The sequence below is a fragment of the Thunnus maccoyii genome, chromosome 17, assembly GCF_910596095.1.
Source record: "Thunnus maccoyii chromosome 17, fThuMac1.1, whole genome shotgun sequence".
NCBI classification, from domain to species: domain Eukaryota; kingdom Metazoa; phylum Chordata; class Actinopteri; order Scombriformes; family Scombridae; genus Thunnus; species Thunnus maccoyii.
This window is the reverse complement of record NC_056549.1, coordinates 27,500,616-27,523,915: the sequence shown is the minus strand read 5'-3', so window position 1 is coordinate 27,523,915 and position 23,300 is coordinate 27,500,616. Positions and strand designations below refer to the sequence as shown.

Here is a 23,300-nt window from a genome sequence, read left to right as displayed (position 1 = left end):
TTTCCGCATTAGGCTGATGTTTTGATATTTCATTTTGCAAGAGGACAGAAAACAATCTGCCGCACAGCAAGCGGGACAGATCTGCAAGAGTGCAAACATACCTCGTTCTAGGGGGATCGCCTTCATCTTCAAACTGAAAATAAACTAGTTGGAGACAAAAACAGCACAAAAAAAAAACCCTAGTCATGGCTTAAAGGTGCACTATGTAAGATTAGGCCAGAATTTGAATTGAAAACATTCAAAAATTAACAAAAATAATCAACAGAATGTGAAGAAATAACAGTTTTGACGTTATGTCAAAGACATCTGTGTATTTTGTTGCAGAGATATCTACTGAAGTTAGCATGCTAACAAGCTAGCCCCGGCCCGTCCTGTCTCGTAATGCCACTTTGTACCTCAAGAGGTGATAGTGAGTCACTGTAGCGTCCAGTCTGCCCTCAGTCCAACATAAGAGGAAGAAGAAGTAGTGCTGCCCTGAGCCACCAACATCAAGACCAAGATCTAGATTAACAACTGTACCCCAGTCGCCCCAAAAGCCCTGAGTTCACTACGTGTCTAATCTCATTTTAAGACCTTCATATTGTGTTTAAATGTTGCATATTCACAAATAAATTTCAAAATAATTTAACACAACAGCAAAGGAGCCAAGTAGTATTCCTAGAAAAAAATTTATTTAGAGCTGAAACAATTATTCATTTAATCTTTTAGTTGACCACTATAGAATTAATTAGCAACAATCTTAAAAAATGATTGATCCTCAGTCATTTTTTAAGCAAAAATGTCACAGAAATGTGAATATTTGCTGGATCTTTTTATGGTAAACTGATTATATTTGTGTTTTGGATTGCTGGTTGGATAAAACAAGCAGTATAAATATGTCATCTTGAGCTCTGGGAACTTGTGGACTGGGGGATCTCAGTTTATTTTTGCCATGTAGCAGGTTCATCTGGCCATGGATGCAGGCATCAAAACATGGAGTCTTGTGTCTTGTGTGAATATTTCACTTTGAGTAAACATCACACAGCCTCAGTGAAGGGTTGGAACATGCTGCTACAATATAGATACAGTGTGATACTGTCACATGGTGTGAAATAAGAGGATTTCAGCAACCTTAAAGCAACTTAAGGGGAAATAAAAGGGGAAAATATTAAAAGATGGCAAACTGGGAGAGTAATGAAGCAGTGACTCCTGATGCCCTTGTGATTCTGACTTCTCTGTTTTAAAAAAAAGTACCTCATGCTGAAGGTATTAATGCTTAGGTCACATTCACGCTGGCGGTTCTGAGGTATACGCTTTGACTTTTAAATAAATAAATAAATAAATCCCGCACTGATCCAATAAATGCCTCCTTCTAAGCTCTGTCTGACAATACCTAATTCTGCCAGAGAAAACAGAAACTGGACGGTGATAATGACCTTATGGGGGGAGGGGGGGGGGAGTATAGAACTCATTTGACTGCACACTCGGTTTGAGTGCATCTGCAGGAAATTGAGCAGTGCATAGCCAGAGTAAATGCACCTGGTGATAAAGGATAAGACTGGAACGCCCAGCCGGCTCAGCAGCAGCCCTGTAATCAAGGGGATGGCCTGATGCTGGCAGCCGCGCTCATGATGAGTAACCCCCGGGCCAGACACTCCAGACAGGCCTCCAGCCAGACGGCATGTGTGAGAGAGAGAGAGAGAGAGAAAAAAAAAAAGATTGCACAAAAGCCTACTTAGTGGCTGACTGTAGTTTTGGGGATTGGCTTTTTTGTGTCTGTCATTCGCGGTGAGCTCTTCTATCACTCATCTGTCTGCTATGAGCTCACTTGATGTCTTCTTTATGCTTAGACAAAAAAAAGCGAATGACAGGACGTGAAGGGAACCAGACGGCAGCGCACCGACGCTCACGACTGGGTGTGTCTCCTCACGCTCGACGAAAACACACACCAGGCGTGTCCTTGAGGAATACTTTACAGTGGTGATAACTCATGTGTATCACTGCGTAGAGAGTGTTGATCCTTTAAATGATTGACCTCCTGAGCCACATCTTTTCTTTTTTATGTTCTGTTAACTTATGGAAGCAGCTAACTGATTATGATTAATGACGGAGAGAGACGAGCGGTGACTCCGTCTCTGTGAGACTTATGGATATTGCGGGATTCTTTAAAAAAAAAAAAAAAAAGTATCACATGCTTTTGAAACAATTTCAGAGTTGGTTTGTCACAACTCGCTGCGTGTAACAATCTGTTTAGATCAAATTCATAACTATGATTTATTATCATGTGTCATGTAAAAGCTGTTTGCGGTGCTAAAAAGCAACAGAGTCTAACAAGAGCTGATTATTCCCAGGCTCAGAACAGCATCGCCTGCCTTCTACCCCTCCGAACTGTTTTCAACCGAAACCGTGCTGAGTGATCGGCTGCTTGTAGAGACAAAGCCAGCTCTCAGGTTGCCCGGCTGAACTCGGCACAGATCAGCCCCTGGCTCCCACTGCCCTACAAAGGCACGTCCAGTGTCCTTTGTCCCACCTACGCCCCCCCCCCCCCCGCCCGCCCCACCCTCCAACCACCGCTGGTTTCCAGGGTAAGTGACTGGCCGTAATCACCGGGCACAGTCAGATTCACTGCGTGGCGAGACGCCCGGTAATGCTGTAACACCTGCTAGATAAACAGCGTGTCCAGAGAAAGCAGGACCTAAATCCTCTTTTCCTATTCTGTTCTGGAGGAAGAGGATAATAACCGATGCCAGCGCTTTGCGAGGGACTCCCACCAAATATGACCTTTGACCGAGGACAGAGAGCAAGCAGGAGGGCTCGCTGAGGTGGGAGATGCAGCTGTTTGCCGCTGTGCTTGCTCTGAGTTAAAGGGATAATCCGCCCTATATAGCCTTTGCAGTGTTGAAATTAAAAAAAATGAAAACAGCTTTCAGAGATGTATCTTTAAAGCGGGTGGAAGAGTTACTTAACCTCGGGGCTCCAGAAGCCAGAGGTCAGTTGTTTCTTGGTATCTTGACCAAGTGCAAACTTGTTAGGGAGATCGCACCACTGACATACAATGCAATGTTAAAAGCACAGAGAGTGTAGAGCGTGCAAAATGGATCAAATAACACTTTGAGGGCAAAATTAATAAATAATTTTTTTTTAAAATGACAGTTTTTGACAATGAAGATAAAGATCTATCCAAATGTTGCTCTGTCAAATTCAATTTACTGGGAGCTATCTGTGCAGTGTGCAGATTTTTTTTGTTTCACTTGAATGATGAATCCATTGTTCCTGATTATTTTCCTGTTGATACAATCTTTTTTGGCAAATCCAGTTCATTTAAATACCTTACAAATCAACGTAGCTCATCACATTGATGCAAAATCATATAAAAAAATCCCCATACTGCATAAAGCAGTCCAGTAGATATATTTACAACGTCTCACAGCACATAATGTCATATCAAACACCCCTACATGGTACATATTCCAAAGAAAAACTGACTGAAAAAGTACAACAATAACAATAAATGGAAATGCTTCATGCTCTAAAAAGTGAGAGCGGCCGTTTCACGCTGATGTTCAATGATCATACAGGGAGAAATCCACCCACAGAAGAAATAGAGGTACCGGTTTCTCCAGCCACTGAAGCAGAATCCCTTGCAGCCACAAGACTATTTCCGTCAGGGTCGTGACTTTCACTTTCTCTCGACTCGACTTTTTTCTCTCACTGTTGCTCTCTCCACCTGTGCATTAAACCCACAGTTGACAGCAGCAAGTTCACACCGGCTCTCTGTGGGCTGTCAAAGTCTGGGAAATGTAGGAAATAACTTACTCATCTTGAGGGACAAATGTGACAAAAAAAAAACAATATTTCCTCATAGAATTCAATCATCTATGTATGGGACATCCCAGCTTGATTATAGGACTGTATCTGAAGCTGGTGTTTTCATTGAAAGCTTTTGTTTCGATGCATAAATCTGAGCAGAAATGCTTCTTTTAAAAACACCTGCAGCTTTGAATGTTTTACTTATTGTGTGTGAAATTATTTGTTATCCGTGTAAAAAAAAAACAAAAAAAAACCAACCTGCGCGTTGAAGGGAATATGTGTGAGTGCTGCATGAACAAAGCTTCATTCTTTAGCAGTCTGAGCCCTGGCTCACTATCATTATAATGATGTCATTATTGTGAGATAATTAGCCTTGAAAATGTATCTTGGGAAACAATCTCATAGCTCATACTTTCTCCTTCGAGCAAAGTGTCTCTGTTTTGCTGCCAACTATATATTGGACTTGATAATGACTCTTTTCTTCTTTGGCTGGTTACAGAAATTTAGTTAACAATATCCACCGTGATCACTTTGCTTTAGTGTGGGTAATACGGATAACAGACGGTCTAATGAGATGTCAGAGATCATCAGTGAAGCTGGAGAGAGAATAACGGCCAGAGAACAGAGGACTTCAAAACACTAGCATAAGCTGAGCAACATAATACATCCAGTGCGCTCAAGGTGGCACCTTGTGGCATTAGGCAATCCAGAAAGGTAGTTTTTGTAACAGCTCTATTAGCTGTGTAATGTTTTCTCATTTTGGCTGTTCCATGGCTTTGTGGTGAGCTTATGGAGAGCCGCTTAAAACGACAGAAGCAGGGAACGTTCAAATAAAACTGCAGGCTGAGGAGATGAATCGCATTCCGTACTGGGTAAGAAAGACGCCTGTGGAAAGTACTGGACCTCCTTGAAGTCGGCAGACTGATTAAAGTTTGGAGATTGGCCAGACTAAAAGTAAAAAAAAAAAAAAAAAAGCTCAATCTGTACTTAACTGCTTTTTTCTTTAGCTGGGAATCTATTTCTATTTTCTTTAAGAGGAAAAAGAAGCAGGTACAGCACAAAGAGAAGCTGTCAAAGTGGTTCTGTACGGAGAAGAAATAAAAAAAAAAACTATTTCTTAATCTTCCCCTGCTGCAAATGCCATGCTCTGGTCAAATACATTCTCAGCCTCCACATGGAAATAATCAGCAGTCAATGCCTCAAACACATTGTGTTGTCTCCTAAAACACCCGGCCTAACCCAACTGCCATTAGTCACACAGGGACAATTAAAAAAGCTGCCTTTGTAAATCTGTCTGAATTGCCTTAATCCTTCACTATTAAACTCTAGAATAGTTGGTGGGACCATTCGTATCTATATAGGCAGTTGCTCTGTGCTGCGCTGCAGCCTAGCAGAGCTGTGTGGATTCAGGCTCAGAAAGCAGCAGCAGGGGGTGAGAGGGGGTGCTGGCTGTTTGTGATGCAGATTCCCCACTAGAAGAGGACCACCAGCAGTGTGGAGCACAAACACACACACATACACACTCATACAGTATGCTGGTTTGTCAGTATATCAGGCTGAGCCTGGCCTTGTGCTAAAAGTCATATATCAGCCAGGCAGTGTTGTCCCCTGCTGATATGATGGAAGGAGGTTTAGGATTTTACTCCTATCGGACTGCAGAGGTGTCAACTTGCCTCAGCCTGCATTAACAAGCTGCTGAAAGATTTTAATTTATACTGGTGTTAATTAGAGCTGGATATCAAACCCCAGTACTTTTTTTGGTATTGCTCGAAATGTGTCGCACTGTCAAGTACTGTAAGTTCTATCTGCTTATGTGTGATATGTCTGTTTAAACAACAGTGAACAAAGTTTAGTTTCTTCTGTGAAATAAAAAGAGGATTTTCTAGTTGTGCCCTGGATTCCAAAGTATGATATCAGAAAGTCATTCTGGTATATGTATGGAATTCAGGTATCATATCAGCAATAGCATAAAATTAGTGTTTAGACCTGGTCATAGCAGAAAGTTGCACATCAAGGATCATCTGCACATCTGACACAGGTAGTGCTACAAGCTTAGTGACATAGTGACTGGTTACAGTTGATGAACTACAGTACCACTGCTGGCGAGCTAACCACTAACAGACTAGCCAGCCAGGAACATGCTTGCACTCACCAGCCAAAATAGCTCTCCAAGCTAGCTGCTTTGCTAACTGGCAGTTAAGCTAGCTGAAAGTTAAAGATAGCTTTCTCTGTTTTGGACTCTGCTGCTCTCCATTCCTTCAAGGCTCAACTCTCAAAACCTTTGTGTGTTAAAGTTCACCATAGATGAACTTAACACAAAAGAATTATGCAAACATGTGTAACATGCTAGCATGACAGGGCCTTTGATGGAGCGTTTTTGACATTAACAATAGGTCAAAAAACACCCTGACAAGCATAAAAGCTATGAGTGACATGAAAAAACATGCAAACATATAGATAAATGTTGACAATTGCTACAAAATATTAGCTACCAGTAGCTTTAACCACATTATAGTTCAATTGTAACACAGACTATGGTGTTTTTTTTTTTTTATTAACATGAAACACTGAGCCTACCAACCTCACCTCATATCAACTTTTCTCAAGTTTACATCAACCCCCAAAAAACTTAAGGCAAAGAATATTGTGGCAGCTCTTAGTTTTTCATCTGACAAAAGTAGAAAAAACAGACTCAGGAGTTTTCAAAAGATGTGACACAAAAACGTCAAGGTTTTCATACAAGAAATATAAATCTGAGTTAATGGCTGTGAATGTACACAGACTAAACCCACTTACAGACGGTTTCTCTCCTAACAAAGTCCAAAAAGGATAACAGCACCATTTGAAATTGGGTAAAAGCAGCTTAAAATTGCATAACAACGCCAGTGACAGTAGACTCGCAAATTGAGAAATGAAGCCCAACATCCTGATTAAGGCTGGCAAGGTGTCACATCATTGTCAGCCTTTGTGTATTGGCCGCAGGATTTGCCATTACTGTAATTGGTGATTTGTGTCTGATAGGCGGCGAGGGAGACGAGGCTTAAGACTTAGCAGGAGGGCCCGGACGAGAATTTGCTTTTCAGGGTGCTGAGCTTCTCCCAAACCTCATCCCAATTACCCCTTGAACAATGACAGACAGCAGCTTTTTGCCTCTTTGTGTCAGACGTCCAGTGTGTTTACTTAGCGTATCTCCAATCCACTTTGTCACCAGTTAATTGGAGAGCAGTAAGTTATTCTGATGCAAATGTCAGGCATGTTCACACAATTTAAAGCGGGCTACCTTCAGTTAGGTTGAGGTGACAAAATAACAAAAACCATGTTGGCAGTCTGGGGGAGTTAGTCTTCCCCTCCTCCAACACACCATGCTTTCAGTGTGTGGGGACTTTACAGTATGCACTTGTTTCTAGCGGCTGTCAGATGCTGCACACTTTGGACTTCCGGGCTAAATTCATCTTGTGATATCAACCGCGATTTAATTTCAGCCAGAAAGCAGAGGATGTTATCTGTAATATGTCAGATTAAAAAGCCCATACAGCTGAAATACATCCAGTCAATGCATTAAGTCGCCGAATCTTGCAAGCGAGATGTAATTTAATTTTGAATAGTAGACAAAATCAAATAACGTCATGACATTAATAAGTGATTATCTCTCTTCCTGGCCACTATATAGAGGAGTGTTTTTACAAAAAACACGGGGGTCTCTGCACGCCTTTAATTTCATTTCTCATCTAGATATCTACTGCCAAAGTATACTGGTTTTAACACATTGTGACATACTTTTTGGCAGTGTTCGATGGCGAGCCACCAGCGTGATAGGGAGATGATTTGGGGGGGAATTTACAAATTTAATTAGCTTGGTCTCTAAGGATACAAGCTCTTCCAACTTTCATTTAGATGTAATCTTTCTTTAGAGAATACATTTCACCACACAGTTTTCACAGAAGAAGAGCTCTCTTCAGCCTCACTGCTTGACAACACGCATAGACGCCAGCTGCTTGGTTCCAGAGAGTGTAAAGAGTGTCAAAATAAATAGTGAAAATAACACATCCAGCTCAAATAAGGCAGTTGCAATTCTCAGTTACGTGGACTTTTCACATGGCTTTAAATTTTTCCATACATTATATATTATCATATATGACATCATTAGATTATTAATAGTGAAGCATCAGTGTTAGAGCAGCATGTTACTGTCTAGCTGCTGGAGGTGGAGCTAGTTTCAACTACTTTATACACAGTTAGACCATAAATCATCATAACACAGCTGTCAGCAGGTGTCCTGACTCCTTGCAAGAAACAGAAAGGTTGTTTTCCTTTTCCACTGCAGCACAACTAAAATGTTTCAGTAGTTTTGGACAGTCAGCCATTGTTGGATGTCTACATTTTTCAAAATAAAAGTAAATGTTATTTTCCAACTTTTTTTTTTCCCCGCTATACTGAAATTGTACTGAACTGTGATCCCAAAACTGAGGTACATACCGTTACACCCTTAATAAGAATGCATTAAATGAAGTAAAAGTACCAAAGGCAGGTTAAGGCAAAGAAAGTGCACCAAAAAACTTGTTGTCCAAGGATTGGACACTTCTTATCTACATCCACCTGCCTGTAAGTTGTTTCTCTGGATTTCTCTTTTTTCTAATTGATCTATTTCCAACTAAACTGTGTTGTGCTCTTGCATTCTGTCATCTCTGAAATCTCTGAAATCACAAGGTTAAACAGGCGACTATTTTCTGCCAGCAGGAATCATGTTGTCTCAGTTAGACCAAAATACTTCCCACTACCTCTTTGTCCTGGCCGTCCAAGGATGCAGCAGAATGAGCAGAGAGCATGGATGGGTGAAGGAGATTGTCTGATACAAAGGGACTGGGAAGCTTTGAGATGAGCTCTTGGCCGTGTTACCTTGTCACAGCATCGCTTGTGCCCTCACTAACTTCCTCTAGTCCAGATGTGAAGCCCATCTGCTCCACGGCGAATACCAACGTCCTTTCGGATCCTCGGCTGCCATAATCTTTTTACTGTTGTTTTATACCAAATAGTTAAAAGCAGTCTACCAGATGGCTGTCATACACACCCTGTGCTTTGATAACAAAAAGGTTTTGGTACAGCGCTGGTTTAAAGCACAAGAAATACAGCTGAGGAAGCTAGCAGGTGTGCAGGACTAAACTAAGTCTTGGTCAGGCCCTGAAAGAATTTGAGGCGACAGCTTTCCAGGGTTAAAAGGTTGTCCGTAATTGCCAGCGGCCTGTTTGAGTGGAGGCAAATGGACTTTCTGAATTTTTTTCTCTTCCTTTCTCCAAAGCCAAAGTGGTCTGCCACAAACTCATTATGATTTCCAAGTGTGATGATCTGAATAAAAGGGGAGGGGGTGAAGCAGGGGGTTGAAGACATAATTAGTTTTCCTCACTGCAGGAGACAGTATGCTGATGAGACAATGAAAGACGGGAAAAAAAAGCCGAGCTGTCAATCTCCCCTGTTTCTTTCATCTCACAAAGCACCAGTGAGTAATGCTCACAGACCCCCCAAAAAAAATCTCCACAAACCCTGCAACCGCAATTGTGTTACGCAATGCAAACCTCTGCCAATCCTACAACCATAAACCATTTCATAGACCTCAAGGAGGAAGAAAAACAAACTATTTGGAGAAGCGAGGCTTTCTAGCAAACATGATCTGGGTCAAGCTCAGTCACAGCGCTGGAAATGAATAAAAAGGTTCAAGACCGCAAATAGATAGAAAATATATCTGATACAAGGGTCAAAACCATCAAAGTTCTGATAACTTCTGATAATGCTTGGAGAGCTCACTTAAGAGTGAAACATTTCTTCACTAAAAGTTAAGAATAGGACACATTTATCAAGAGACTTCATGGAAAGTATAGGAGTAACCTTAAAGAGCAGCTTTCAAGAACATATGATTAATCACATGTACTATACTCGGCGCTGGAATAGCCAATAAGACACAAGGATTACATCTATCTATCTGCCTGTTCATTCTGTTAAACATTCTTACATTTTCTCTGATTATTATTCTTTTAAAGCCTGTGTGCTATTAATTTGTTAAATGAATTCATTTGTGGGGAATCTTTAATATCTCCACTAGTAATTAACACATGGTGAGAAAAAGCAGAATTCTGAATTATACATATTGCTTCAGATAACATATTATCTACATTGTACAGTCATTCCAAAACATGTCTCAGAAGCGAGGCTGGATTACCAACATGGTAGAGGGGCCCCAGACCTTCAGGGGCCCCCAAAAAAGCCAAAACTTCACTATGTGTCAAACAGATTGTTGACATTTGAATATGTACTGCTAATGAACAATAAAATGAACTAAAATTAAAAGGTTCTTAAAGTGGGTGCGACATTAAGTATCATCTAATCTCAAGGCCTGGTTTTGTCGAGGGGCCTGGTGTCAACACCTAGGGACCCGCAACTCAGTTTTGCCACGGGGCCACTTAGCGGAGTGACTGCATCTCTGTCTATTGTCTCGATGAAGCTGAAAATCCCCATAGAGCTGAGGAGAACTGCAGAGTTAGGGTGTTATTCTTTCACACTATACATAGTCTTTTGATGCATTGATGGTATAAAAATGTTGATTAGTGCAGCTTTAAACTTATTTTCTTGAATCAAAAACTACAATCTCTAAAAAATTTCACTCGCAACAGTTTGATAAATGCAGGCTGATGTTGCTCTTTTCCTGTGTGAGACAAATGAAATGTGCCCTCGCCCGCCAGCTAGCATGCTAACACTCTCTGGGCTATAAACAATCCCTCTGCACCGCCAGACAAAATACCATCGCCTACAGGAAACAGCGATCAAAGTTTAGCTATTGACTTGGGATTGCTGCTGTGTGTATGTTTGTGTGTGGGTGTGTGTTTTTTTGTCCGGTTTTTGACCAGGGAATTCACTCCTATTGGGCACCTATGGCATGCAACCCTGCTTGGCTTTTATTACCCTTGGAAGTCCTTTTAACTCCTTCAGCAGGAAATGAAACACTCCAATGGCTCTATTGCAAAGTGCCGGAGCCATTTGCAGCTAGGGCCGTGACATTCCCGAGCATGTGTTCCATATAAAGAGAGTCTCTGGGAGTCACAGGTGCATGCCGGCAGGGTGCGTGTGGTATGTGTGTGTGCATGTGTGTGTGTCTGTGAATGTATATGCGAGTCGGGAGCGAGTAGATAAAGAGAGAGAAGGAAAGAAAGTATTTTGGTGTTTACTGAGGCCTTACAGTCACCCGTGGGCAGTAAAATGGAGAGCTGCTGCATTCCAGAGCCAAAGCCAGCTGCCTTCACTGACCGGTAAGCGCCTGAAATCACACAGTGCAACTTTAAATATGGAAGCTGAAGTTAACTTTTTAGTTAGAACTTTTTCAAAGAGGACAACGACAGCTGGATTTTCTTGTGATTTATTGTTGGCTGTACTAACTAACAATTATCTTCATCTTTGATTGATCTGTTGATTGATCAATTAAGCATTTAGTTTTTTAAAATGTCAGAAAATTGTGGAAAATGGCAATCAAAAGTTGACAGAGACTGACAACAACTTGTTTTGTTTTGACCAACACTCAAAACCAAAGATAGTCTGTTTACAGTGATGTAAAAGAGAGAAATGATGCAAATCCTGCCACTGTTGTTTGATAAATGACTTCAGTGATAATTGATAATTCAGTGATATTGTTGATGGATTTCCTAATAACTGACTGATAGATTGCTTGACTGTGTCAGCACTAGTTGGCTGTGACTCTTTACTGTGCCCTTTCATGTTCATTAAATACATATTTTACCAAAAAAAATAATGAAGACCATGAGATGGAGTTGAAAGTCTAGATTTGTAGTCAAATTACTGCTTCTAATGTCAAGAATGAACTTCTACACATAAATCAGGTTGATATACACAATATGGTCAATTTATGCAAAAATCACATATAATATAATCAAAGTGATGATTTATTAAGTGTTGTACTAAAAACAAAACTCATATGTGTAAACCTAAAACTTCAAAAACATTTTTTTTATTTTATTTTAGTTTGCTCATTTGGCAACAGAAATTTGCTAAACATTAGCATGCTAAGATCACTGTAATATGAAACTGTTTAAAGTGAGTCTATGTAACTTTTCTTAAACTTTTGTAGGATAATGGCACAATGAATTTCCCTTCATTTCCCAAGATTCTGTTGGCTCGGTTACTTTAAAGACATAGAGGAGAATGAAATCACATAAAGGAAACAACAAACATGTTTCTTGTTGAGATATTGTGTTTAACTCACTACTTTTGTGATAAAACCACTGAAATGTAGATGCGTGACAAGCTAAAACAGTAGCACTAACTTAAGCACAAGTAGATTAGAGTCATGAAGTCAGTGACCTTATTCAGTACTTTCCATTAAACAGTAATTGTCTAGTTTGCTAACAGTAGCTAACATTAGCCACCATAAGCTACTGGTCATACCAGGCTGTAGCAGCAAAACAGTGTATTAAACTGAGAAAGGGTGTGATTTATTGTATGTGACTTTGCCTTTTTATTTGTAGGAAGAACAAAGTGTCTTTTTTCCTCTTCTAAAGTTACACAGTCTTTACACTTTAATGACGTTGGGTTTTTTTTTTTGTTTGCACCTGATGCACTAACCGATTTATAACCTATAAAACTTTCACAGCTTCATCAAACGCTTTCCAAACGGCGCTATTATTATCCAATTTTGTTGCTAGAGATGAAACTCTCACAAGCTGTGAAAAAGATCATCAACATTTAAAAGTGAGAAGATGAATAATTGCTCTGAGCCACAATGAGGGCTTTTGTTGCTCAACCTGAGAACACTGTGCGCTCTGAGGGCTCCGTGGCAGTGCTAAATATGTATATTCTCATTGCAGCTCTTTTGTTCTCAGGTCACGCTGTTATTTGTCCCACGCTTCATCTGCCGCACCAGACTGACTACCTTAATTACTGGCACTCACTGAGAGACATTAATAAGTGTCCAACAAACCTGAGATGGAATATATTAGAGTTCCATTTTTGTCGACAGTGACATTTCTCATCAACTACCCCTCAGGTCTGTAATTTCACTGAGCGAATATTCCCTGCTCGTAATCTGTCACCCTGTGGTGGTGGTGGTGGCGTGGAGAAGGCTCAGGCGCTCATGCCTTAATCTGCTCATGTATGTTATTCTATTTACATAGAAATTACTATTCAAATTCAGGCAGAAGCTTGTATGTATCTGTTGCAGCCTTTATCAAGGTTAGCTAACGCTTGTTCACACAGCCAGTTCATTTAAGCACATTAAAGGGTCCATTCACCCAAATTAAAAAAACATGATTTCTCACTTACCTCCAGTAGTATCAAGCCATGCAGAGAGTTTTAGTTTTATTTACCCATGCTCTGAGATATCTGTCATATTTCTACCTCGCTCCAATATAATGGCATTTGTGGTGGTTGTGGCGTTGAAAAATGACATATCTTTACAGAATAAGTGTTGCAGGTACTCTATACATTCCACAACTCACTTACTACAACTCACTGTGAACAGTTTCTTCAGTAGAAAGCAGTTCCAATGAAAACTGGACTTCTCCAAAATGGAATTTCTCACCAAAATTGTTCATCTTGTTTGTATATATGCATGTACAGTATGTGTGTTCACATACTAAAGACTATCGTGTTCCTCTTCACCTTCTTCATTAATTGTTGTAGTTATATACTAAGTCTGTTGTTGAAACACTGTTATTACAGTAATATATGATTGGATGAACTTTTAAACTGTGTTTTACTTTCCATACTAAAATGTCAGCTGTGTGGCATTGTGTCATTTTAAGAGGAATTGCTGCTCCACTAAGAATGTATTAACAAATATTACAACGTTTAATTTTTCCACACTTCTGTTCTTAAAATCAAACTTCATTTGTGGTGAAAAATCCTGTTTTTACCTGTAAAAAAGTAACATTTTTCAAAATCACCGTAAATAAACTAAACATGTCAAGACTTTTAGCACCAAAAATCAAATTCCATACAATCCATCGTACTGGAGGTTCAGAGATCTCATGGACAGATAAGTAGAGCTGCTGCGGTTACTGCATCGCCGCGGTAACGCAATCATGTCACATCCATGACAGAGTCAAGCTGATCACCGCTTCACTGCTGACTGAGCGGCTCAAATAACGGAACATTAGTTATTCTCTCAGGCTTAACATAAAGAACGACGTGCCTGCTGCAAAGTCAGACTCTTAATGACAACACTGGGATGAAGATAGACATTTAGACTATAGACACTATAAAGAATAGACTACTTCAGGAATCGTATGCATTTGAAAAGTTTTCAGTCAGCACTAAAAGTGTTTGGTTAGTCCAGTTTAACCTGCAGGAGTGTCTGAAGGCTCGTGTAACATGTTTTTCTGCCACAGAGGAAATAAATTCATGACGAGTGAAAACGAGTTCAAAGCGTCTTCTGTAATTCTGAGCGAGCTGAACTTGTAACCTTTGACTCAGCGGTCTGTCAGTCTAACCACTCGGCCAGCCTGTCGCCAACAAGTAAACACGCAGCCGATTCTATTCAAACATTTTTTTCAATGTCTGTGCTTTCTTCTTTTTTACGCCTGCAGAGAAATTCTTATTTGTTTACAGAGGTGTTTAAGATATTGTAAAATACACACACACACACACTAACACACATTTAATATCCCGCACACACTGATAAATGCAACAATGCTCTGGGAAACTTGTTAAGTGGCCAACTTCTGCAAAAATGAGTTGTCAAATGTCTCGGCTGATAAATGAGAGCTGCTGACGTCCGTGAGAGAAAAAAAAAGACGTAATTCCAGAAAGGTGAGGGTCTGACTGAGATGCCGAGCGGCTATGTGGAAGGTAAACAGTAGATTGACTGCCAAAAAAAAAAAAAAAAACCCCTTGCCTCAATCTCTTTCTGCTGCTGGTCTGAATAATTAAAGCTGTGTCTGTGTGTGCTCCGGGGGAACACAGCCTATAGGATGAAGCTGAATGTGAATCAGCGCTCCCTTTTTAACTTCCACATATTCCCCAGCTGAGACCAAAACATCAGAATGCTGCAACTTTTTCCGACAGTTTTCAGAAATGAAATAAGATGGCTCTCCCGACAAAGTTCTCAAATTAATAATAACGCCGCATCCAAACACCAACAAACAGGGTCGGAGGGAGAAAGAAGCACAAATAATCAAGGGGAAATGAGGGAGAATCAAAGAAAAACAGAACATTAATAACTGGACTTGCAATTATAGTAATAACAGTAATACTGCTACCATTAGAAATAATCTATTTGATGATATGTTTGGCTTTATACCAGCATGAGTAAAACTAAACATTAGATCACATTTTACTTTCAGTATTAACTCTTTCTCCGATGATGTTTGAGTGAATATTATAGGCAGCCGACCAGTAGAACCACCTGTGTTTTTTTGTTGTTTTTTTCTTTAGCTGTTGGAACGAATGAACATGTTTCTGTGCATGTCTTCAATCTTTAGACGATTTTTGCTGATGTCTTGGATTTCCTTTGGTCCACTACAGAATGCTGACTCCACTTCTTTCCTGATCCTCTGTAATAACTAGTTGGACGTTGCAGGCTCCAGTTCAGAGCTCCGGCACACGTCTGCATCTCTGAAGCAGCTGGAATATTATTGTTCAGATGTGAAAAGATGTGATGTCAAAAGGAGAATCGCTCTGATCTTAGTTGTGTCTTGACTGAAAAATAACAGTTCCAGGCACCTTTTTTTCAAGTGTTTTTTTTTTTGCCATTGTTTGATAGTGACAGTACAGGTGAGTCTGTAAAATCTGCAATAATACAAGAAGTCTAACAATACAGCATGCAGATTCCCCTAAAATCACCAATTCCATTTCTGCTACCTAGAGGAAGACTCCTTTATTTCATACACTCTGTATGATCTTCCTCTAGTATGAGAAAAATCTGTCTCATAAATGATGTCCATGGTGCTTTTCTAGATCGATTAGCACTATATTAACATGTGAATACTGACGTCTTCGAAGGTTTGAGGCGTACAAATGGTCGACTTTACCAGATAAGGCTGCTATTGTCAACAGAGACCTACTGAAGATGTACACTTTTAGGTAACAAATATATAGTTTCATTCTTAGAAAAAGGCTCTGTACTTTCCCAAAAACAGCTGGACACTGTTAAGCAAATGTAGCTAAAAAAGGAAGAATAGTGCATTTGTTGGGGACTATTTTCAGCTGTGGATTAATACACATTTTGTTTGAGTGAGTATTTCTGGCAGCAGGACGGTGTGTGTGTGTGTGTGTGTGTGTGTGTGTGGGACCGAGTCGAATTAAACTACAGTATGTCTATTCATGGTAATGAAGAAACATGTCACCCATTGCAACAGTGTGACTCATTGATGTGTTTTTAACAGTTTTTGGATGAGAGTGGTGCTCTGTGGTGCAGAGGATACACAGTCAATACTTGTTAGTAGATCAATTCACTGCTGGTTTGGTGTTTTCATGGGATTTGTTGACAATAAAAAAAGATATAGAATATCACCAGACTTATCCTTTAAGGACTCTGAATATCAACATATAGCTATTTGCAATTACTGGCCCTCTAAGCTGGTATTGGTGGAAGCCTGGTCTTGACTATAGCCCTTTATGGATGTGTCTGCCTGTGTCCTTTCCAAGGCAGTGAAACAGCCCGTTGCTCTGACAGGCTGCCTGCACCAAGAGAAAAGGACTGTCCAATGGCTGCAATAGGGACCAAGTGAAGGGGAAAGAGGCAACGCCAGCTTCTATGAGGGAGGGCTCATTCAAGCACGGTAGATTCAGGGGGATTTAGGGAGCTCGTCTGCCAGCAATAAAAGGCTGAAACAGGATACTTGGTGAGATTAATTACCTAGATAGGCCACGATAATGCCATTTAAATGGGAAAGTAATTAAAGTGCACCTTCCATGAAAATTATTCATTGCTGACGGATTGGGTGACAGACAAATCAGGAGGCATTTACAGAAAAGCTACAGGTTAAGTGCTCCGAGCTGCTGCTCTGAGACCACCACAGTTTTATTGCAGCTGTTGAATCTTACTGCTTTGCCCAGCTCTCATCAAATTACGGCGAGCATGTGGAGCTGGGGGGGCGGAGAGGGGAGGCGGGGGTGAAAAGAATGGGCTCCCAGGTAACGTAAAACCGGGGACAAATGCTACAAAGGAGGATCCGCTTAACTAGAAAATTACACTGGCTGGCACTGGTCAGTGGGGACTCCTCAGAATCAATCAATCCTTCTGTTTAAGGCCACCATGGCAGATTAGAACAAAAAAAGGTATAAATCAATGGCCTTATTGTTTCCCCAAGTGTTACTTTCACAAACGCACTGAACAAATATCCTTTTAGTGATGATAAAGTGTCAATAAAGCGGTCGTATAGATTACCGAGGAGGAGCTGGGGGGTATCAATTTGCACCCTTCAACATTTCATTTTTTTTTTTTATGATCACTGCTGTCTTGTAGAGGTAAATAATGATCAAACTCTCTGCTATCTACCTCTTTGAACTCCAGACAGTAAACTGCTGGAGGACACTGAAGCAGACTTTGACTGAAACAGCCAAACAAAACAGGAATATTTGTGTCTCATGCAATGCAAAGGGAGAGAGGCTTTTCAGATCAAAGTAGAATGCTTAGCTTACATTCTTGGGTGCCTCTTTTTTTTTTTTTTCTTTTGCACAGAGAGATTGTACTAAAGGGAATAGCGTGCTCTTTTCATTGAATGTTTAAGTAGGTTGGTACTTGAGGGGGGCTATAACATCATCCTACATTCACACAGTGTTGCACAACAAATGAAGTGGAGAATGACTTACACTAACCACAAGAAGATAACTTCTTCTCGCTGATTTTGAAATTCCTCGCATGTATAAAGTGTTGAACTTCACAGTTTTTTTACACAAAGGCTGATTTACAAGTTGAGTGATATCTCTGTCTTATCAGATGTTCTGGAATGACGGTCATGACATTCTTGGCATTCTGAGACATTTTTAGTCACAATCTACAGTTCTCTTTCAGACAGACCTCGTTACATCAATGTGATAGTCATTTTACATGTTGAGCTCATGTTTAAATAAATGCCACTTAAAAAAAAAAAAAAAAAAAGTCAGGAAGGGAATCTGACATCTCACACACACACGTCACACGTCTGAATTGAATGCAGTTAAATGAAGGTAAAGAAAATGCACATCAAGTTGTTGTATTGTCATATGCAGTTAAAACAAGTTTCCCTGGATGCCTTCCACTCTGAATGCCGTTTATAAAAGAAACACGAGGTATAGAAATGAAAAATATAGAAATAAAATAAATGAATAAAATATCAGGAGAGATGAAAGAAAATAAATCAAATATCCAAGCATTATGAGAAATTTGACATTGAATTAATTATAATACAAAACACTGAATGAGACTATTTTAAATTGAGGAGGTTTATGTCAGATCAGTGTGTCGAAATATGACTTTTTGTCCTTCGAACTACAGAGCAAAAGAAGTTGCCTAAAATTTTATTAAAAACAATCCCACATATAACCACAATAACAATCACATGTGCCTTCTCTCTATTAGATTAACATTTTTAATGCTAGCAGTTGGCATGCCTGAACTTATGAACAAACTTTAAACACAGCTTGTATGCAAATAGGAAGTAAACAAGGAGTCCCAACTAAACGTCTTGTCATTCAGTGCTTGTGCACTATCAGACGTTATAAAACACACACACATTTTCATAGTACACTCACTCGTGACCGTCAGATTTATGACGCTCATCAATTAAGGCTTTAATGGCAAAATCATTTTAAAAATCCATCGCTGATGCAGCCTGTAAAGAGGGTTCTTTGAACTCACCGCTCTCCTCCAGCTGTTCCACCACTCCTTCTCAGGCACCGGGTGCCAAATACCCCGCGAGCATTGCGGCTCAATCCCAAATAACAGTCCTGTCATGTCTGAATAAAGTCATGACAAAGATTTACGTAAAGGACGGCTTTGTCTGAACACATTAACGAATAGATGAAGCCGGCGATGTTATGTATCTGGTGTCAGAAAAGGGGCTTTAGATCTGAAATTTGAAATGATGTCTCTATCTATCACATGTGTTTCAAATAAGTGCCGTGGCATTCTTTACATTCTGAGGCATTTCTAGTTGCCACAGTCTAAATCATGCATGCTGGCTAAGTCACACCCCCTGTTTTTCTGCTCTGACTCACCCATGAAGTCTGTGAATACTTCGGAGCACAGCTCAACTATTGTGAAAGTTGCTATCTGAGTGTAACAGGCTTTGTGCTGCTGGCTAATACAAGCAGTCAACATTAAAATCAATTTCCACAGGCTCTTCCTCTCACTCATTATATTGTTTATACCTCTTGCCGATCGCACCTAAACCCCATTGCACTGGTCTCAAGTTGAATGTGAACACACAGCATGTATACACACACACACACACACATGCACACACACACACACAGGTCCTGTAGCCTTTCCCCATAACCAATTTCAAATCCTATTTCTGTGCCCTTCTCCACAGTGATTTTTCTGGCTCAGAGATGTGAACACCCGCTTGAATAAATATTAATGGTTATTCTATGAGCAGTGCCCACTCACAAGTGTGCTGGAAGAACAAAGGCCTTGTTTACAAGTGCGCTTGAGGAAAGCTAAGGCGCGGAGTGCCTCCGAGGGCGGCTCTGTGGTGCTGTCGGCTCACAATGGAGTGCTGATTGAAACACACTCTTAACTCGCAGTGTACGGCGGCGGCAAAGACAACGAAAATCCTCGATGCGACGATTTCCATTCAACGGCTACAAGGACGGAGCTGAGGAAATCAAGCTTATGAACTTGCAGCCTCTACTTAAACTCATTTAAGACAGAGCTGAGAGGTAATTAGGTTTCTGGGAACAATAAGCACTCAGCACCTTGTGTAGCTCCAGCTTCGCTTCAGACGTTTCCTTTGGTGTAATTAGGGGAGGTGTGAATTCCTCATCATGGATCACCATCTGTATTCACATACTGCAAGTTCATTCCCTTAGTCCCGAGCTACAAACCTATGTACATGCTGATTATCATGCAGGAGGTGGAGATGGGAGGCATGGAGGAGAGAGCTTCTCTTTTTTAAGGTTCTTTCACTGCTATGGGGCTCCGGCGCCTCACCACGCAAAGGTTAATCAATTCTGAATGATGAGCTATAAAAGCTTTAATAATGCAGTCATTCTCTAATGAGTGGTCCTGCATGCTCGCTCGGGAAGGGCCGATTGTTTTAGGAAGCTCCGACGTCCCAATTACAAAGCACTCAAGCAATTCCTAACAGCCCAGAGAGCTCTGGACACAGTGAGGGTCCAGTGAGCAGGACAATGAGCACTGCAGCATAGAGCTAATGTCTGCTCGAGATGGGAAACAAGACAAGAGTGTTCACATGGCCGTCAACATCAGCCTACTGCTGCCTACTGATTTGCACTTTAGCCAAAAGCTGGGTAGCTCTGCCGCCTTCCTCGGGTCACAGAATGCCAGGGACTTTTCCACTATTTCTCTCTTTTCCAATGTAGATGTGCAATTTTGTACTTTTCTCAGATAGTTAGGCCATCAAATGTTTGTTTCTTTCACAGTGTATTCTTTTTTTGACCAAGAAGCAAAGGCAGACCTGGTGCGGTGCCATAGAGCCATAAAACCCTGTACAGGGGAGGAAGTGGCATTTGGATGATCAAGCCTCTTATTTTGACATTGAAGACTACTGACCGGGTCCTGTTCTCAGTGCTGCTTTCTTTTAACCATGACCGCATTGTTTCTTAATCTTAATGACATGTTTATTTTCACCCAAACTGCAATCTTTCCTTAACCTTTGTCAAGATCATGAGTGGTCTTATGAAATGACAAATGTGTCATCACTTGTCACGTGATGATAATTGAGCCATTTCCATAACAACTGACCAAACTCCATTTGCTAGTGGAGTCTGTAGGACGCTGTTAAAAGCTTTGCAATAACTCATATGGGTGGTTCTAAAAGGAAATGAGAAATTAGATTTTCTGTCTTTTATTCCACGTACTAGTACTAGAAAGACACCGGTGCACTAGTTGGAAACATCCTTCTAGGATTAGATCACTATCAGGCCAATAGGGACATCTTATCAAGTAATTTGATTTGAAAGTCTGGGTTTAAAAGAGGGGTGTTAGTATTGCATCATAGTCTGTAGACTAATGCAGAGCCTATTTCATCCTGATACCATGTGATACTTCAAGTGAATCAAGGAATCAATCAACAAAATCCCATATTGAATCAGCAACGTGTCATCTACCTGATCATTGTGTTATAGCACTATAAATGGTGCCACTGACTCGCAATGGTAAACATGAAACCACCTTGGCCAAGTGTACCCTTCCACACTAGCTAATGGCTAAATATTTCATTGGGTTAACTAAGTAATTGTCTGTTGTGAACATGCTAGGTGTAATTATGAGTGACTCTAAAAGAGCATGAGTTAATTGTTTGTTTTTTTCCCTAACTTTTTCCTGCAGGTCGTCCTTCTTTTGACGTCCTTGTGTCCTTGACCAGGTAACCCCTCAGTACATTCCAGCTCCAATACATCATCCCCAACACTGTATCCCACACACAACTGAACCTCTTCCTTTCTCTGCTCTGTGTTTCCTACAAATGCACACATCTAGTAAACTGAGATGCTGATTGTACAATAAATCATTCTGTTCTCATATTATTGATTTTTGGTAGTAAAAGATGGTATAATTTGAACTTTGAAGCAAAAAAGCGGCAAGTGAGCAGCTTTACATGACTAAAATAATGTCAGTGTCTCAACTAGTACTGTATGATGATGGTGTAAGAAGACAGCAGGACATGACTGGCCATCACATGGAAGAGGACAGGTGTAATTAGTGGTTATAATAAAACATTCAGAAAAAGCTTCAGTGCTCTTGCTGTAGCCGGGCTTCTTTTAATCACCATAGTCAGTACACTCTTTTGGGCCAAGTGTGTTTCATGGATGCTCGAGCGTGAAAGAGGAATCTTGTTGGCTGGATCCATAGAAATAATGAATAAAGTTTGTCACCGCAAAATACAGCATTTTAATTACGGCGGATTCCCTGGAGACCAAGCTGCAAATACAGTACTGGCTCTTAAGGTGCCACTGGGAATCTACATCACTGCTAAGCTAATAATGTTTGCCACTGTAGTGCTGATATACACATTAAATTAATCTGGGTAATATGCATACTGGAAATATTATGGATCATATCAAACTATGGTCATTAATGCTAATGGGGAATCATTACTGTAGTTTGCATGTGAGAGGTTTTCAAAATTAAACTGTCAATTGCCATGTTCCTTATTGCCTAATGCTCTCTCAGCTGGAGCAAAAGATGAGCTCTATGCCACCATATATCAAATCCTGTACACTGTGCATAGACTAGTGTGAGCCAAACACTTTCCAAAAGAATATAGTTCAACATTTACGAAAAAAACACATATGGCTTTCTTTCCAGGAGTGAGATGAGAAGATCAATACCAACCTCATGTCAGTGCCTTTAGTACGGAGCTGGATGTAGGATTTGGTTAGCCTAGCTTAGCATTAAGGCCAGAGACAGGAAACTATTTCTTAAGGAACAGTTTATCCATCTGCCCAGCACTTCTTTCAATATATAATTATAGTTTATGTAACTGCCCCTAAAACCACAACTTTTGTTTTTACATTTCAGTTTGTGTACAGATTAAGCAAATGAAATACATTGTGATTTGGTAAGTGTTTTTTGTTTTTTTTACTTTGGACCAAGCAAGCTAGTTCCCCTGCTTCAAATGTTTTTGCTAAGCTAGGCTAATAGCCTTGTATCTCTAGTTCCACACTTAAGACAGAGGCATGAGATTGGCATCAATCTACTCATCCAGCTCTCGGAAAGAAGGCAAATAAGCACATTTCCCAAAATGTTATGCTATTCCTTTAAACTGAAACCTTATCAAGAAAAACTCAGCAGATCAACTGACACATTTCCTTTCACAACAGTTAAATCAAAAGGGGCTTCTACCCCACAGAAGCACAACATTATCAGTTATTAATACTTTTATGCAGTCCTTACCTGCTTGACCAGTGGCGATGCTAACCGCGGCAAACAGCCTCTGTGTGCGGCTCAGGTCTGACACCCCATTGACAGCCTCCACCTCAAAAGTGTAGTTGGCGTGGGCGAGCAGGTCCATGATGGTCACATAAGTGTCCACTAATCCTGACTGTGCGGGGGAGTATCCCACATTAGGCCCACACGGCACACACTCTTCAGGTTCCCAGCTGCAGCGCCGGCATATAACCCTGTAGGTGACATCGTTTCGGCCGCCCGTATCTGCCGGTGGGCTCCACTCCAAGGTAACGGTGGTCTGGTTGATGTTGTAGACCAGGTTCTGTGGTGCCGAGGGAGGCCCTGTCAGAGGTGGACAAAGAGAAAGCCAGAATTAAATAACTGCGTGCCAAGGAAAGTGACAGCCAAGAGTGTGCATTGACTGGATCTGTGCTTTCACTGTTCTTTGAGAAAAAAAAGA

The 23,300-nt window shown here is 40.6% G+C and overlaps 1 protein-coding gene and 1 long non-coding RNA gene across 10 annotated transcripts in view; one reads left to right on the top strand and one right to left on the bottom strand.

Moving 5' to 3' along the window:
* Positions 1-23,300, bottom strand: part of epha7 (eph receptor A7) — a 90,613-nt gene that overhangs the window by 35,491 nt on the left and 31,822 nt on the right. For 7 of the 9 annotated variants that reach the window (XM_042389558.1, XM_042389557.1, XM_042389562.1 and 4 more), the window contains exon 5: positions 22,847-23,182. In XM_042389558.1, coding sequence (XP_042245492.1) covers positions 22,847-23,182 — 336 coding nt within the window. Of the gene's footprint in view, positions 1-18,231; positions 18,724-21,625; positions 21,791-22,846; positions 23,183-23,300 lie in introns of those variants that run through there. The other 2 variants (XM_042389565.1, XM_042389566.1) reach the window with 2 other exon arrangements.
* LOC121881830 overlaps positions 1-23,300 on the top strand; it is a 76,618-nt gene that overhangs the window by 33,390 nt on the left and 19,928 nt on the right. The window contains exon 2 of the long non-coding RNA XR_006091928.1: positions 21,281-21,317. This is a non-coding gene — a long non-coding RNA (uncharacterized LOC121881830). The remainder of the gene's footprint in view (positions 1-21,280; positions 21,318-23,300) is intronic.